Here is an 18,189-nt window from a genome sequence, read left to right as displayed (position 1 = left end):
GATCCTGGTGTCAGGTTACTACTGGATGCCCAGGAGCTTCTTATAGCTCCTGCTTATCCAATCTCAATTTCGAGCCTTGAAGAACTGGTTGGTAAAATGGATAATCTAAACGTGATCAGGCAAGACATGGATAAACTCAGAGGCAGGAGGTCCAAGGTGTGACTACTTTGAGCATGCAGAACTGAGTTGACCCCATTCTCTTTCCTGTAGGTGTGATTGTTAGCAATACTAATTTCTAAATCTAGAAAGGTAATGCAATTAGGATTGGAGGGGCATGTTAGTTCGATGTCAAATAGGCTGGCATTGAGTTTATAAGTACATGGATGTTGTTGAGCTGAGTCCCCAGTCCAGATGACAACAATATCATCTATGAACGTTTCCACAGTAGTACATGTTTTTCCAAGCCATCTGAACTGGGAGCTAATGCATATGTGGTCTCAAATTGTCACATAAAGAAATTAGCCAGTGTGTTGGCGCACATTTAGCTCCTAGATCTACTCCCTGTTTCTGGGAATAGTATTGTCCATTAAACAGAAAGTTGTTGTTATTAAGTGCAAATTCTAACATTTCAGCAAACTGATAATGTGATGAAGACTTATTTTTTGAGCCAATACTGATGCCAGTGCCAAGTCATGCCTGATGCTAGTGTAGAGAGCTTTAACATCAAAAGTGACCAAAAAGTAGTGATAATGCCAAGTGATGTTTTATAAGGAGTTAGAATTTCCCTGGTGTACGAAATAGGTGTCAATATATTTGGAGAGGGTTTCAGTTACCCAACCGATACCTGACATGATTGGCCTAATCCCAGGGTTTTAGGGAGAATTCTCTGTTAAGGCTAATTTCCCAAACCTAGTGAGTCCCCCAGCAGCTTTGCTGGATTTTTGGGGTTTATTTTTTTCTCCTGCTAAGAGTGAGACTCTTTTTCTTGAGATATCCTTTGACTTTGTAATGTGTTTTATGGGCTATGGGGTCCTTTACTCCATGGGGTGTCATGTATTTTTGGTAAATGAGTTACACAGCACCCTCAGTGCAGTAACACAGGGGTGTCATAGTGACCCCCAAACATAGACTCCATACCCTGGGACTGACTACTGTCTCCCAGGGCATGTAAAGTCACCATTGACTTTACTAGTCTTAAATTGTGAACAGAACCAGTACAAAACATCATATTGTGGAAGTACCCGTAGGGGTAATTAGATTGCCTTTGGGTCTGTTTTTCGAGGGGGCACTGTGCAGTCCCCCCTCGTCGAGTTTCTGGCTGGTGGCAGTGGTTACCACGCAAAATATTCCACCGGAATATTTCCTATGGGATTTTCCCATTCATTTTAAACGCACCACTATTTTTGGTGCAATGTTAAAGATACCGCTGGGTTATTTATTTAATATTTATTCCCCGGTTGGGTCTTTTTGCCAGGACTCGGTTTTAAAATGGCGTTTGTGTTTGTCTCTGTAACTCCAACCCAAGTCGAGCCCTTTGTTCCACTTTTTGGCGGGCTTCTGCACAGAAGCCTCCAAAAGTGGTGCCACTCTGTCTGGGTCTACAGGATGTGTGGGAGGGGGGTTTAGGCAACCTAGACTGAGTTGCCTCGGCAACTCAAGTCGCACTCTTGTGTGATTGGCCCAGTGGTGAGCCGCCCGGCTCACCACTTAGTGTGTTTAAGTGACAGCTAGGACTGATGAATGGGGGTATTCTGCATAAAAGCAGGGCTTTGGGGACTGGAACTTGAGAAGTCGCCACAGGACCAAAGAATCCGAAGAGGGAGAAGCTGAGCCGACCTGCAATGACGACACCATCAGTGGAGCCCTGCTGAACCGCCTCACCACTTCCCGACAACAGAGAAGATCTTCATCCCGGAGAGTCTTCTTCCTCTGAACTGGTGGGGATAACCAGTTCGCCCTCTTTTCGCCTTCCTGGATCATCTCGTAGACGAATCGCCCGTGCCAAGCACCCCAGCGACCGGATAGCCACGCTTCACCACTACCGCGAATAAAAGGGTAGTACCTTTTAACCGGGAAACTCCGCGGCTGGTTTCTTCCCTGACAGTGCAACGACCTCCAGCTTTCCTCCACGTCAAGATCTTCTCTTCCCCTGGACAAAGCACCGACTTGCACCCGCTGCCAGGAACAACTGCCCCCGCTGGAGCTTTCTCACCATTTCAGGTGCTGTGTTCCGCCTGGTCGCCCTTGCAGCAGACTGTTCAAGGTGTCCCGTAAATCCTTGACTTTCTATCCTGGGGTGACCTGGGACATGCTAACTAACTTTCTCTGAACTGATCCAACTCTTTTTGAACTATCTGCAAAGACGTTTAAAATATAATTCAACTGTGTGATCTTGGACACATTCCGCCTTGCTCTCTCCAAGAGTGGGCCTGGCCTATGAACTTTCTTGCTCTAACAGTAGACTCTGCCTTTTCTGACTTGCTGTAGTTCTTTTAAAAGTGTTGGTATTGTGTGCTTTCCTAATTTTGCCTTTTCCCTCCCTTTTTAACTAACTTATTGGAGTGCCATATTAGGTTAAGCGCTCACCTCTGTCTGCAAATAAGTGGTGTTTTAACTAAGACTTGTTCAATAAGTAATCAGGGATGTATATATATTGATAGTGACTGTGTTTGAACTTGCTTGCCATATTAGTGTATTTTACAAGTGTGTTTTTAAATAAATAATTATATACTTTTATACCAAAGCTCTGGTCAGTGTTTGCTTGTGCTACTGTATCTCTGTACCTATTTTGTATACTCTATATACTGTCTAACTCTTCTTGAGAGAAGTCTGGCTGCTCAGCCACAGCTAGCAGGTAAATCTGGGTGGTACAGACTGCTACCAATTGGGTTTACTGCCAACACCTGTAGTCTTAAGCCTTTTGCAGTGGTCCCTAAGGGAACTTCACAGGTTTCTGCCTAACACAGGGATATGCTAGAATACTTTATGCACTTTCGGCGAGAAATAGATTGTAGGTATTCTGCAAATGCAGTTAGATATTAAGCCTAGCCACAGAACCAGATTTCAAATCTGTTGATGTTATTTTTGTTATAATTAAGGTAATTAGTGAGAGAACACACTAATTTGAGTTTACATTTTCACTTTATTTTTCTTTTTGTTGTTTGTTTGTTTTTGACTGTTTGCCATGTTCTTACAAATGACCAAATTGTGATTTTCAATATGTACTCCTAGAACCCGAAGGGGTAAATCTTATATTTGTCAGTAACAGCCCAGAGGAAGAGCAAAGCTCAAAACACGTGTTGGCTGATTACCTATTTTCTTTGATTATCTGATATATCGTACATGAGTTTCAAAATGGTTGATTACTTGCTTTGCTTGATTGAGTAACTGTTATCCTTTGTATGAGATTGTAAATATACAATATATCAACCAATACTTGTGAAAACCAGTACATGACTTTGAAAGTTTTTGAGTGAGAGGCACGTCTTGAGTCTCTGTGTGTTTCTAGATACACAATTTACTTGAGGAGGTCAACCTACTGTCGCTGTTTGATGACAATGTTGCATGCCTCGGTTGCCCCTTGAAAGTGGTATACATCAAATGGGCTATACACAATCTGTACCAGGAAAAGGCTCTGGAAGGAAATGGTCTACCTGTAGAATACTATTTTAAATGTGTGGATATCCTTTTCCCTAAGTTCCTCAAGGTATATGAGGAGGTGCTTCAACTGGAATCTTTATGTTAGGAATAGGTGAGCTTTAAAATGCTCAACTCGATCGTGGCTTGACTTGTTTTAAAATATGGATGAAATAAGCTTGACCTGATCAGACTCATGAGCTGATTCGAGCTGAGTCACAAAATTCCAGATTCGACTCATTGTTGGCTCGAATAGGCTTACCTGTCAAAAGAAAACAGGACATATGTCATCCAGTGACTACAGTAGCATGAGAGGATTCAAGCTAATAGAAACTGTAAGGAAGGCATGGTATCAAAGTAAGACAGACACAAGTGATCACCGTTCAACGGTGTTTATTAAACTTTACAATGGGTGAGATAAACGCCTAACCTAAACCCATATCTAAGATGGGACCAAGCTATGACCATCAAATAAGGATAATACAGTCCTAGTAGAGTCTAGTCAAATAAAAAGAGCCTATACCAAAAAAAAAAAACTATTGCCAACCTTAACGCTATGCTACAAAATAGTGTGGGATGATGTTCACAAGAAAAGAAAGGAGTAATCACAAAATGATAAGCCTAGATGTTATGGCCGCAGTCTCCCTTCCCCACATTTACTGCATGGGACAAGGCGGGACTCTTGAGCACAGCCCACTCCTGGGCTTCTCTGGCACAAGCTTACAGTTCCTTTTCTCTATATCAGGGCCTTCTGTGCCCAAGTCTCTTTTCATACAAAGTCTTTTGCTTCAGAGGGCCTGATATGCAAAAACCACAAAACAAAGGGTCCTTCTGCAAATCTTCACATCAGGCGATTTACTCTTCACCGTAGGATCCCCCTCAGCCGGGCTCCGATCCTTCTTTCAGCGCCAGCCTCCCAAAGCCCTTCCCAATTTAAATAGAGACTTCCAAAGGGCGATCTTGTCTCGCTGGGTCAATCTGTTAGCCTATAGCAAGTGCTGGCTTCACAAAATCACAGTTCAACTGGCGTTCCCCACCATTCCCTCACCCGAACTCGAATCTCCTCTCAAACCTCACAGTTTTCAAAAAGCGTTTTGGGTCTTCCAGTCCCAGAATACACCAGGATTTTGCTCCACTTCTCAGCTCCTCAAAACAGCATTTGGCATTGGGAACTGCAGGAGCTAAAAGGGGATATTATGCTGGGATCAGGGTCTCTTTCGCTGACCATCAGAGACCTGGGTTCTCCTGACTGACAAGGGCAGGAATCCTGCTGTGGGGGTTTCGTGTCTTAAAATCGCAGCAAAAATGTCTGTGAATACAAAATATCGTGGCAAAAATGCTGTGGGTTTTTGCACCACAATTATGTACATGATGCGGGGGACACCCCCGCAAGCCCCGGACCCATTATACCATTTAAGTGGAGCGGGGGACAACCCTGCAACCTCCGCTCCCCTTAAATGGTATAATGGAGTACACCTTTACCAGGTCAAACCACAGCATTTTTGCCGCAATTCTTTTAACCAGCGACATTTCTGGCGCAATTTTATTACCGGATACCACTGTGGGTACCGCCAGGCCACCCCAGCTGCCCCTGGTCTTGCCTTCTGGATGTACAGCCTACTCTCCACTGTGCAGTTCTCCTGGACTTACATGGCCAGTGTCAGGGCGGTTTTTTCCTCCTCCAGGTGTCCCAGGGTCTCTGGCGCTCTTCCGGGCTTTCTCTGGATTCGTGCACCTTCCAGCATCCCCTACTCGCTCAAAGTGTGCTTTCCTGCCCTGCCTTTTATACTTCCTCGGAGTGGTGATTTGGTTCAGGTGTGCCTGGTTGTAAGGGAATGCTTGACTTCGCCTGTTCTCATTAGCAGGACCAAATGGTGGTCGTACATAGGAGTTAATGGTCCAGGGATTCCTATGGGTAATCCTCATTCCTCCTTGTTGCGTCCTCTTCTTCACAGTATTTGAAAGACAGGGTGAATGAAGGGGATTCTGGGAAATGTGAGTTGCAGATTTTTGAAGAAGGTTGGCTGAATGATTATTGAAAGGTTTGTCAACAAGAAAACAGGGATTATGGGCTTTGTAGAGTTCCACTGAAGAGGAGGAAAGGTTACTGTCAGAAAGGGGGGAACAGATGTGCCTTAGTGGATAAAGGTGTTTTCTCCTGTCTTTTCTTAAAGAGAAATACTGGGGTATGATGGGACTGTGGTGGCAATATCCCATGAAGACAGAGGGGTTATCGGGTAGGGGTGTATCACAGGAAAGGGGATACCGCGTCTCAACTGAGGGCGTTCCTTCCGTGGTCCCCAAGGTCCCCTCGCCCAGGTGATGTGCCCTCGCTTGTCCACCCCCAGGGTCGGGGTCCAAACGCGAAGGCCCTTTTGGCCACCCGAACAAAGGATCCCCGGGGTCTACCAGTGAGATCACCCTCAGGTTTCTCACAAAACCAATTACTTCATGCACCTTGTCAGATTGAGAGGCTGAGCTTATATAGCCCTGTAATGCACTCCCCATGGGACGGACAACCCTTGAGGATCTGCACCTGTCTGGGAAAATGGGAGAGGGGCTGGCGTAGGCTGTGAGTGACAACTTCTCTTAAGCTCACTAAATGATGGGGAAGGTGGATCAGTTGTTTAGCTGGTCTGCTGTCTTCAATTCTACACAGGTGATTGCAGGAATCTGCGCGTGGGGCCAGGGAGATATTCTGTGCTGTTTCAGTGAGTCTGTTAGCTGTTAATGTTAATAGGCATGTGGTATTTGGGTTACATTCTCCCGCTCCTTGGATACTTGCTCCCTTCGTGGTGCGGGAGTTGCCAGCATTGTTCGCGGTATTCCTGGTCCCCCACAAACTTGACTGCAATCCACGCTGGAGTTCTTCCCCCAGTCTCGCAGTCTGTACAACAATGAGAGTGTGGACATGCAGGAGTTGATAAAGAGCTCTTGCTCTCTGTGTGGGGGCTCAAAAGCGCATTAGCAACTCTTTCCACTAAGTGCTCTGTAGTCCGGGAACCACTCCGAATCGCCCCACCTAAAAGGGATAGTGCCACTGACCGGTTCATGCATACAAAGAGAAGGTTGATTTGTTTTAGGGCCAAAGGTTTGCTGCAAAGGACTAGGCTCTTAATTGTCCCTGTGTCGGGGGTATTTATTAGACGTAATTTAAAGGGCCAGTATTTATTTATTTAATTTATTCATTGGTTATTTATATGGCGCTTATACAACAAGACAATGTTTCAAAGTGCCACAATGCAAAAGGGAAGGGAGCAAGGGAACAAATAAACAGTGGAAAAGACAATTAATAAAACAAACAAACAGCGTTCCTACTAGGTCTTGTGACATTTGGAGCATGCAAGTGCAGAGAAAGCGAACGGGGGGGGGGCGTGTGAGTAAGTGCTAAAAGCGTCCCCTAATGGGGTGGGTGGTGCCTGTTGGGGAAGCAACAGATAAGTGCATGGGCAGAGACATCATAAGCCAAAAAGGGAGGTTGAGGCCCATCAGGTAAGTGCAGGGCTGAGACAAACCAGTCAACTGGCAGGTGTGGGCCCGGAGAGCAGTTCAAGGGGGCAGATGCTGGTGGTGTTTGGGCAGATGGCCAGGACCCTAATGAACTCTTGAGGGACTAGTCTGCCAATCCCAGAGGCTGTGGGGATGGTTTGCATGGAAGTGACTGAGGGGAGAAGGAGGAGAAGAGAAAGGTCTTGAGTGGTTTACAGAACTTGAGGTGAACCGGTTCAAGATGGAGAGAGACAGGGAGACTGTTCCAAAGGAGGGAGCCAGCCAAGGAGAGTGATCTGCCCCCAGCTTCTGCTTGGTGAAGCGTATGACCAGCAGAGAGTTGGAGCAAGGAGATCAAAGGGATCTGGAGAGAGAGTGTTTAGTAGAGAGAGTTGCAGGTAGCGTGGTCCCACGCCCCAGACAGCCTTATGGCTGATGCAAAGGGTCTTGAATTTGATCCTTGCAGCGACCGGGAACCAGTGGAGAGATTTTGGGACTGGAGAGATATGTGTTCCCTGTGATTGTGCCCTGCCTTATTGTGGTCAGTAATTGAAGATTCCGCATACCACTTCCAGGCCCATCATCTTCTGTTTGAGGAGGTGCTCACCCACTTAGCCCACTAGAAATCCCCATAACCAAGCATGGGACATTTGCATAGTACACACTTGTTCACTTTGCCCATTAATACCAGTTCTGCCAATGTACATAGACCCTTGTGTTGCCCTTGCCCATTAATGCCACTGTACGAACACTTGATTTCCTTTGCCAAATAATACTAGCACTGCCTCTTTATGAACACTTGCGTTGACTTTGCCCAATAATACCAATACTGCTTCTGTATGTAAGAATGCTTGTGTTGCTTTTACCCATTAATGCCAGACTTGTCACGAGAGTTGGCAATCATATCCTGCCTGCACAATTTAAAGATCCCAATGTACAAGCCCCTCAAGGGCATTGGCAATGCTCCCTGCCCACGCGCACACACTCCATGCATACAGAGGCATGCACAGATGTTTGTACACACATGCTCACTCAGATTAAAATACACACCTGCTCATACCTACACCATACAACATTCACACAAAGGTTTTCCAATCTTATTTTGAAGATTAGCCTCAAACCTGATCCTTCAGCTCTACTCCTCCCTTGGCCCATGCAGCAGAAGGAAGCAGCAGGAAGCGGGTGAAATTGAGGGCCCCTTCCCTCGCTGAGTTGCACAGCCCATCGAAAGGCAGGAGAAGAGCATTCAAACAGACACTCTTAATGGCTATTTATTGTCCATGCTCCCTTGCACCATCTACTTGCTCCAGGGTTAGTGCCAGAAATACACTGGACAATACTGTTGGAGGTGCTAACAGGTGTTCACCTGTCAAAATACAAACTGTATGTGGTCAAAGAAATCACTTAAAGTTGCAATGTATATGTTCTTCTTTTTATTGATTCATGCGACTCTAAAAGAGATGACCAAATGATCTATTGTCCAATTCTCTCTTTTATCCAGCAGGTAGGCTCTTGAAAGAACATGAAACCAGCCATCTCTACAAAAACGTCACTGCTGAAACTGATCCTGCAGATGCAGAATTGTTACCAAAGGTTGTGATTGTGAACAATGTTCACTGCTTAGAAGCTTTGAGGGCACCCATATTCAAGACTAAAGAGAGGAGGCAGTGGGAAAAAGCAGCAGAGAATGGGATAGGCATGACCAAAGATTGTAGGGATGTCACTGGGACACTGGACCATGTGCCCGAACCAGGATCAGTATCTGCTGGGAAAGCACATATCTGCAGACACTGTGGAAAAAGCTTTAGCTGCTATTCAGCCATTATCCGGCACATGAGAATGTACAAAGGTCTGAGACCATACCCTTGCACACAGTGCAATAGAAGTTTTATCCAGAGTTCTGATCTGGTGAAGCATAATAGGATTCATACTGGGGAAAGGCCGTATCACTGTACCGACTGCCAGAAAACCTTCTCTGAAAGGTCTGCCTTGATTACTCATCAGAGGACCCACACCGGAGAGAGGCCCTACAGATGCACAATGTGTTTGAAAGGCTTTAATCAAAGGTCCGCTCTCACAAAACACCAGAGAACGCACACCGGTGAGAGGCCGTACCCATGTATTCAGTGTGGGAAGAAATTCATCCAGAAATCGGACCTGGTGAAACATGTGAGGACGCACACAGGTGAAAAACCCTATCAATGTCCAGAATGCAACAAAAACTTCACTGAGAGTTCGTCGTTGATTAAGCATGTGAGAGTTCACAGTGGCGACAGGCCACATCTGCGCTCTGCCTGTGGGAAAAATTTCAGGCATAAGTCCAACTTTAATAAACAGAATAACTCCCACTTAGGTGATAATATACAGCAGCATCCTGCATCTCAGGACAACCCAATCTCAACCTCTGATGCCCAAAATTTCAAGACAGAGTACATAGAAGATATTCCATACCAATGTAGGACATGTGGAAAGGGTTTTAACCAGCAGCAATCCCTGTCTAAGCACCAAAGAGGGCACATGAAAGAGAAACATTTTCAATGCATGAATTGCAGGAAAGGTTTCCTTCAGAACTCCGATTTATTGAAGCATTCTCGAACACACACTGGGGAGCGGTCTCATCAATGTACTCTTTGTGAGAAGGGCTTCGTCCAGAAATCCGACCTGGTGAAACATTGCAGGACTCACACGGGTGAGAAGCCCTTCCAGTGTATGTATTGTGAGAAGATGTTCGCTGAAAAATCAGCACTTACAAAGCACCACAGAACTCACACAGGAGAACGGCCCTACAAGTGCTCAGTGTGTGGAAAAGGCTTCACACAGCGATCCAATCTAGTTTTGCACCATAGAATCCACACAGGAGAGAGGCCGTACAAATGTTCAGAATGTGGAAAAAGATTCATCCAAAACTCTGACATGGTTAAGCATAAGAGAATCCATTCAGAGGGGAGACGGTGTCGGTTTAACAAATCAATGCAGAGCCCAGAAGCGATTATAGATTCAAAGAATCACACGCAGAACAACCTTTCACAAACTCCTCCACACCAGCATCAGGAAAGTAATCGGAGCTCTCCAAAGTTGACTACTCTTGTGAATCACAAAAGGCTGAACATCGTAGAGGCTTCTTACAAATGTACAGTGTGTGCAAAACATTTTGTTCTAAACTCCGATTTGGTAAAACACCAGCAGCGTCATGCAACAGAGAAGCATCACCAATGTACTGCATGTGAAAACAGTTTTATCCAGAGATCAGACTTAGTAAAACACTGGAGGATTCACAGAGGTGAACAGCCTTACCAATGTTTAAAGTGCAAGAAAAGTTTCACAGAAAGATCAGATCTCCTTAAACATCGCAGGACACACACAGGAGAGAGATCATATAAGTGTAGCATTTGTGGGAAGGGTTTTGCACAGCGATCGGGCCTAACCAAGCACATCAGGAGTCACACTGGAGAAAGACCTTACAAATGCAACATTTGTGAAAAAGGTTTCATTCAGAACTCTGATGTAGTGAAACACAAGCGAATCCATACAGGAGAGAAACCTTATCACTGTTCCGAATGTGGCCGCAGCTTCACAGAAGGATCCTCGCTCATAAAACACAAGAGGATTCACAGCAGAGTGCGTCCATACCATTGTAATGCATGTGCAAAAGCATTCATTAAGCACTCAGATCTTGTGAAACACCTAAAGAGCCATGCCAAAGAGAGCATCAGAACAGAGCAAAACCTTGTAGTAGATACTAAGAATGTACATACAAAGGGCAAGTGTGCCACGAAAAGAGACAACTTCCACCAGTGCCCACACTGTGAGAAGAGCTTCCTCCAGAAGTCATTACTCATCAAGCACACCACAAGTCATAGTGACGGAAAGCCTTTCTTCTGCAATGAGTGTAAGACAAGTTTCTGTCAATCTTCAGACCTTAAAAAGCATCTGAGGACCCACTCAGGAGAGCGACCATATCAGTGTGGCGAGTGCGAGAAGAGTTTCATCCAGAACTGTGACCTCATAAAGCACCAGAAAACTCACTCTGGGGAGAGGCCATTCCAGTGTGGGGAATGTGGGAAGCCCTTCCTTCAGAAGTCTGTACTGAACAAGCACATGCGCATACACACTGGGGAGAAGCCGTACAAATGCCTAAGCTGTGGAAAAAGCTTTATACAAAACTCTGACCTAATGAAACACCAGAGAATCCACACGGGAGAGAAGCCATATCAATGTAACGAATGCAAACAGAGGTTTATCGAAGTTTCATCCCTCATGAAACACCAGAGAATTCATACCAAAGAAAGGCCTTTCCGCTGTACGGAATGTGCTAAATGTTTCACCAAAGAAACCCTTCTGACAAAGCACATGAGCAGCAACCACAAACTTAATTTGGAGGCTATCCCCCTAACAGAGGGGCCAGGTCAAATGGCCAAACCTCAAACCATTTCTCTTGACCCTGAATGGATACAGCATCCTAATGCCACACATGAAAGGCAACCTTTTCAACATACAGTATACGAGAATGTCTCCAGTTATCCAGATCCCACCATCTCAGCACAGAAGAACACCATAATTGGAGACAGGCCATACCATTGCACCGAATGTGGGAAAAGCTTTGGATACCGGTCAGTTCTTGTCAAACACATAAGAATTCACACTGGGGAAAGGCCATATCAGTGTGATAAATGTGAGCGAAACTTCATACAAAGGTCTGACCTAGTGAAGCACCATAGAACACACACAGGAGAGAGACCCTACACATGCCGTGAGTGCAACAAAACCTTTATTGAACGGTCATCTCTTGTGAAACATCAAAGAACTCATACATGTGAAATATTTGTGTGCAATCAATGTGGCCATACCTTCCTAACGAATGAAGCCCTTTTTCAGCATCAAGGAACTCATATAGGAGGAAGAAATGAGTCTAAAGAAGGTTTAATTCAGAGATGGTATGCAAGTGAGGCTCCAGAGGCAACTTGTGAAATAACATTATATCCCTTTGACACAGTTCCTGAGGAATTTATACCCCAAACAATCCTGGAAAGGCAACTGTACCCATGCCCTAAATGTGAGAAAAGTTTTACTCACAAATTGCTTCTAACAAGTCACCTTAGGACCCACAATAGCGGGAGACCGCACTTGTGCCCTGAATGTGGGAAAGGTTTTAATCAGAATTCGGCTCTTATCAGACACTCTCGCACACACATGGGAGTAAAACCGTTTCAGTGCAATGTCTGTCAGAAGAGCTTCAGGCAGAACTCAGACCTCACCAAGCACCTTCGGACACACACAGGTGAGAAGCCCTACCAGTGCACTGTGTGTGAGAAGCGATTTCTTGATCAGTCAGGTGCTATTAAGCATTTTAGGACCCACACCGGAGAGAGACCCTACTCGTGTGCTCTGTGTGAGAAAGGCTTTGTTCAGAAGTCTGATCTTATGAAGCATCTACGTTGTCATGCCAGGGTAAGACCATTTTCCTGCGAGGGATGTGGGAGAAGCTTTCGCACTCACTCTGAAGCTATCAAGCACCAACACTTGTGTTCACAACATCATTCGGATAATTTTAAGAACAATCTAAGCAACCTCTTTTGTGGTCCAGAATTTGCAGAGAAAGAAGAACTCCAAGAGGTTGATATTACATAAGCAAAACCATTAAGATGTTCTTGGAACAAGATCTACAAAGAAGCTTCTGAAATAAAAAATGAGGCATCAGCTGAAAAGGTGCAGCCTGTCAAAAATGCTGCACAACGGCATTCTTTCAACACCCAAAGAGTTCCCTTTATGAGGCACGGTGCAATATTGAATTGTTTTCAAAATGTACCGGCACACACACTATATGCTGAGAGACTGCAAGTGAACTTTCAAATGAAGTACAGCAGTGGCCTTAAGGGCAGTGCTTAATTTGTAAGAAGATAAGTGCCAGGACCCAAATATTTTCTAGCACGCGTGTGACACTGTGGGCGGGCAGTTACCCACCATTGCTGCCACCACCCACAGTTGCCCCTCACAGTGTCAACACATTTGGGGGTAAATTATAGCTTTCACCTGCTCATTGGGGATGATGGATGCTCTGGATGTCATTACTTCATATTCAATCTGAGTCGGAGACAATAAGTACCAGGGTTCCGAAATAGATGCCAGGGCAGAGCCCTGGCAAACACCCCCACAAATTAAGCACTGCTTAAGCGTATGAAACCAGTGAAATTCCTTGACAAAAATGCAGGCAGTGTAGCTCATCAGCTACCATTGCATAGCCTTCTTCCGTGCACATCATGAGATGTGAAAGATATTTTCACAGAAAAGAATTTGCAGTAAATTCTCTGCACTTTGCTTCATTGGGTCAATTTACCAAATCCTGGAAGCTACCGAACGCAAGTTCCAGCTAGTCTACCGTGACAGACTGGTGTCGCTTGCAGATTGGGGGGCATGAAATCATATTATTGGGTGGCCACCTCCAATTCTGCAAGTCAGTTTGTGTTATGCCTTTCCTTGCAAGGAGAACTTTCTTTTGTAACTTTAGAATATAAACCCCTTGGGCAAAATAATAGTACAAGCCGGGAGCTGAATCATTGCTGTTCTGTAGCATTTGGTGTACATGATTAGATGGGTTTAGGGTGAACCACTAAATCTAATTTTTACCCACGGTTAACGTGATGTTTATGTGAAACCCACAACAGAAAATATGCAAGCAAACAACACCAGAGAAATGTAGAGACAGGAAGTGAAAGTGCACAACTCACGTGAGCACAGCCTCTGGGGGAAACCCAGATTCGGAACTTAGGTTGGTGCATAATATGTATCAGGACAGCACTTTCTTTGCAGCAGGACACAAATTTTAAGGGCAAAGTAGCCTCTGGCAGTTTGTCCAATCCAAGCAGAGTGGGATTCCTTGTAAGCGGATTCAATACTTGACCAATAAAATGTGTAATTCTTGAAGACACGGTATTCATTATAAAGCAAACAACAGACCGGCAAGTAATTTGTTGTACTGTGACATTCACCTTTCACGCAGCACACACCACAAATGTGATTTCACAGCAGTTCTTGTGGGAAGGCCTCGGCTGTGAAGTCCATCTGAATTTTGGAATTAACAAAAATTAGTGTTTTCTGAAAATACTGATTCTCCCGAAGCACCGTTATTGCTTCAAAAATGTATATGAAACTAAAAGGCTGAGTTGTTTGTAACAATCTCAAGGAAAATGCCAAGGTGTTGGTTGAGTCCAGTAACAAACACGCCTAACTGATTGTAAATACACATGGAATAAGAGATTTATTTCTGGAAATTCAGACAAAAACGTTCTTAGAATGGGTTGTCACATACTGCACCCTATTTCTTGTGAGAAATACCATAGGGCGGTTGCCAGTCTACGTTGCTCTGCAATCATTCCAGAACTCCCTTACCTGCATCCATTGTTTTTTGTGTGGCTGAAAGAGGTTTGAGGTAATAACCTCCACTCCAGACCACTCGGGTAAGTCTATCACTAATGGGCCTAAAAGTGGCATGTATGAAGGTGCCTGTTATCAAGGGTGTGGAGAGGTAGCAACATTCAACCAGACTGGCCCATGGCCTTTTCATAGAGCCTGCCAAAGACCTACATTCACTGATGACCTGTGCTCATCTCATTCCCAGACCAGAGGGATTCTGGCTCACTATAGATGCAGACTTGACTGCAGTATCTAAGGTAAGGTAAATTGGTCTTGTATAGCACCTTTCTACCAATAATGTTGGCCCCACTGAACGTGGCTATGTAATAAAAACTGGAGGGTGTTTGTATTAGTGGAATAGCTGGGAAGGTAGAAACAAAGAGTGATTTTAATGAGTGCAGGTTGGAAGCATCTGTTACCTGTTTGCTGGTGTGAGATTTACTGTATTCAGACAGCCCAAGTCCTCTGTGGCGTGTTACCCAGAAGGGCGGTCCCAGGAGCAGGAGGGGAGCCATGGATGCATTGGAGTGGCATGGAATAAGTGTTCAAGATTTCTCCAGGTGCATTCATGGCATGCTTCCTTTGTTTCCAGAGGTAGTGTTCTGATCTAGAGTATGAAAGAGAGACAACGAGCAAATGAGTGAGGAAAACTTGATGAGATTTAATTTTTACAGATTAATTGAAGCCGGCGATCCTAGTTGGGTTGTAGTTAGATGTTTTTTTGTATATGAAATAGCTTAATTGAAGAGCCATGTTTTGAGTTGTTTCCTGAACATTTGGTCCTTCGCGTCCATGCAAAGATGTTTGGTTGGTTCCAGTTTGGTGGCCAGTTTGGAGAAGGAGGAACCTTCTTGTCATTTACTCTTGAAGTCTGCAGCAAGGACTAGGGTAGCGTTACTGGACCTAAGTATCCTGGAGGGGTGCGTAATGCTGAAAAATCCATGATAAGTGCAGTGGGCACTACAGAGGGTTTTGAAATGTGTTCATTTTTTAATCAGGAGCCAGTGCAGCATAGGAAGTACTGGGGTGATGTCTTTGAACCTTTTTATCCTGAGAAGTAATGTGGCTGCCACTTTTTGCAGCTTTCCCATTGGCCATTCCCAGGATTCAAGATAAAGCCTATTTACATAAACTAGTCTTGATAGAAATAGTGACATTACAGCTATGGACCTGTGAGTGAATGACAAGTATGCTAGAATGTGTTGTTGCATGCAGAGTTGGATGAAACCGCTTCTAACAAGAACTCTCACTTGTGGTTCTAGCGACTGTCATAAACATGTAGAGCAAGGGCTGCCAGACCAGGTACATGTGACCTCACGGCAAAAAAGCAAGACTGTAGAAGCTTGGTCAGCACGTCAACGCAGAACCGTACTTTTGATCAATTAAGTTAATGTTTTGCTTACAATCCAGCAATTACCAGATGCATTTAATTTAATTTGTGCATTTGTTAAGTGCTTTTACAGTAATTCAATTCTGTTTCAAAGCTCCCACAGGGCAGCAGGCAGGCAACATGGGATTGAAAAACAATGAATACAGTGGAAGATAAAAGACAAACCTACTATTCCTTGTGAAAATTCACAACGTGCAAGTGCAGTGAGAATAGGGGAAGTGGGGATGAGGGTGAAAGTGCTGGAATGTCCGTGCTCGTGGCTGAGCAGCAGATGAAGTGCATAGTATGGTAAGTGCTATGCGGCCTGGAGCTGCGTTGGGTAGAAAGTGCATGCCTACAGGATTGAGGCTGGTGGATGCTGAGAGGTAGGCAGAGGCTCGTGTGATTGGGTATGGGAGGCCAAGTCCCTGAGGGATACATAAGGGCCCTGGCCACCAATCACAGCGACTGTGAGATTAGCAGAGTAGGGACGAAGGGAAGGAGGAGGTGAAGAGGAAAGTCTTGCGGAGCTTCCGGAATTTGAGGAAGTACTGCTCAAGATGAAGAGGAAGGGGGAGGCTGTTGCATATGAGGGAGCCAGCTGAAGAAAGTGATTGGCTTCCAGCCCTCTGTTTAGCGAAACGCTTTACCCACAAAGAGTTGGTGCCAGAGGACCGCAGCGGTCTAGAGGGAGAGTATTTAGTAAGAGAAAGTTGCAGATAGCGTGAGAGCCAGCTGCACACAATTGTAGAACTCACAGCATTGTGGGGTAGCAACACATGCTAATTTAAGTGTGGGCATGGGCCTCTTATCACATTAACCCAAAACAGGCCCACCACTTAAAAGTGACTGCATGTTTGTATATAAAGCAGGCTTATTGTACAAACAGCCGGGAGGAGCTAGATGATTCTGTAGATTCTAACTAACCCAGGTCTCCCTGGACCATACAATTTGACACATTATATACTTCTCCAGCATTGGATCTTTCATAGATTCAGATGCTTGAACATTCCCCGTCGTCAGACTGGGAATCCTCGGTGATAAATTTAATAATAATTTTTTTTTTTTTTTTTTTTTTTTTTTTTTTAAATATACACACATTGCTACCTAGCAGTGCATGTACATAGCCCATTATGGCCTATGAGCCATTTCATTGTGTAGTCCCACCACCTCACTTTGGTCCTTTATGGCCCCAGCCAATGAGGTGGCAGGGCTTAAGCTCCGCCCCCGGCAGCCATCTTTAGATTTTTCACCGCAGTCTAACAGACACAGGGAATCCTCAAGCTCTCTGAGCTTTTTTTTTCAAATTCTTTCTACTTTTGTGTGGAATATAGTTGGTAAATATATTCCATTTTGTTCCCCTTCTCAGGGGCTTTGTTTCCAATTAACCTGGGAGACAAAACTTGTTGTTTTCCTCTCAAAATCGTCGACTGAACTTCTCTTCAGAAATGGAGGCACCTCAGGCTGTCAGGAAGCCTTCCCTGTTCAGGGACTGCACGAGGTGCAAAAAGAAATTGGTTTACAACAAAGACCCCCACGAGCATTGCATTTATTGTCTGTACCCACATGACATTAAAAAATGCGAGATTTGTAGAACCTTTTCCACCAAGACCCTTCATGACAGGCATAGAAGACTCCTTTCTTACCTGGAATCCAGGGATCAATCTTCGGACGAAGAGTCTGTCAGAACAGCTCCTGTCCAATCCAGCACTCCATCTGAGAGACAAACTTCAAAGAGAAGGGCCTCTTCAGTGGAAAGGAGTTCCTCTCCCAAGTCCAAAAAGAGGAAGCTGGAATTGATACCCTTTCTGCCTCCAGTTGACTTACCAAGCCAGAAAAGGTCAGCAAAATCTGCCTCCAGAGGTAAGGAGGAGTTTGCAAAAAACAGGGGGGGGGGCAGTAGTCGGCGGGGAAACCGCCCACGAATGAAGGGAAAGGTAAAGGCCCGTCATCGGCCATACCGTTGACGAGACCAGCAACGACGACGACCACGCTTAAGACATCGTCGACAATAAGATCATCGTCATCGGACACGTCGACCGCGAAGCAATCGTCGACGAGCAAGAAACACCACTCGTCCACGAAGCATTCATCCATGACGCAGTCGTCCACGGAACGCATTCCACATTCGTCAACGAAGCTCTCATCGACGGCGAAGCCCTCGTCGACGGGAAAACCTCAGTCGTCGACGGCGAAGCCCTCGTCGACGGGAAAATCTCAGTCGTCGACGAAATCTCATACGGGATGCTTGTCGACGAAGATAGCATCGCCCATAACACCTTCAGCGGCACCACAAATTTCGGCAGTTACGGAGGAATTGCTGCCTTCCACATTTGAAACTCCTG

At 45.1% G+C, this 18,189-nt stretch overlaps 1 protein-coding gene across 1 annotated transcript in view; it reads left to right on the top strand.

Annotated features, from left to right (window-relative positions):
• Positions 1–13,986, top strand: part of LOC138567559 (zinc finger protein Xfin-like) — a 101,055-nt gene extending 87,069 nt beyond the window's left edge. The window contains exon 4 of the mRNA XM_069645897.1: positions 8,570–13,986. Within this exon, the coding sequence (XP_069501998.1) occupies positions 8,570–12,693 (4,124 nt within the window). The 3' untranslated portion in view covers positions 12,694–13,986. The remainder of the gene's footprint in view (positions 1–8,569) is intronic.
• Positions 13,987–18,189: the final 4,203 nt, after the last annotated feature.

This window comes from Ambystoma mexicanum, chromosome 2p (genome assembly GCF_040938575.1).
Source record: "Ambystoma mexicanum isolate Mex_15411 chromosome 2p, UKY_AmexF1_1, whole genome shotgun sequence".
NCBI lineage: Eukaryota > Metazoa > Chordata > Amphibia > Caudata > Ambystomatidae > Ambystoma > Ambystoma mexicanum.
Note: the sequence above shows the minus strand (reverse complement) of the source record. Positions and strands in the feature narration are given on the sequence as shown.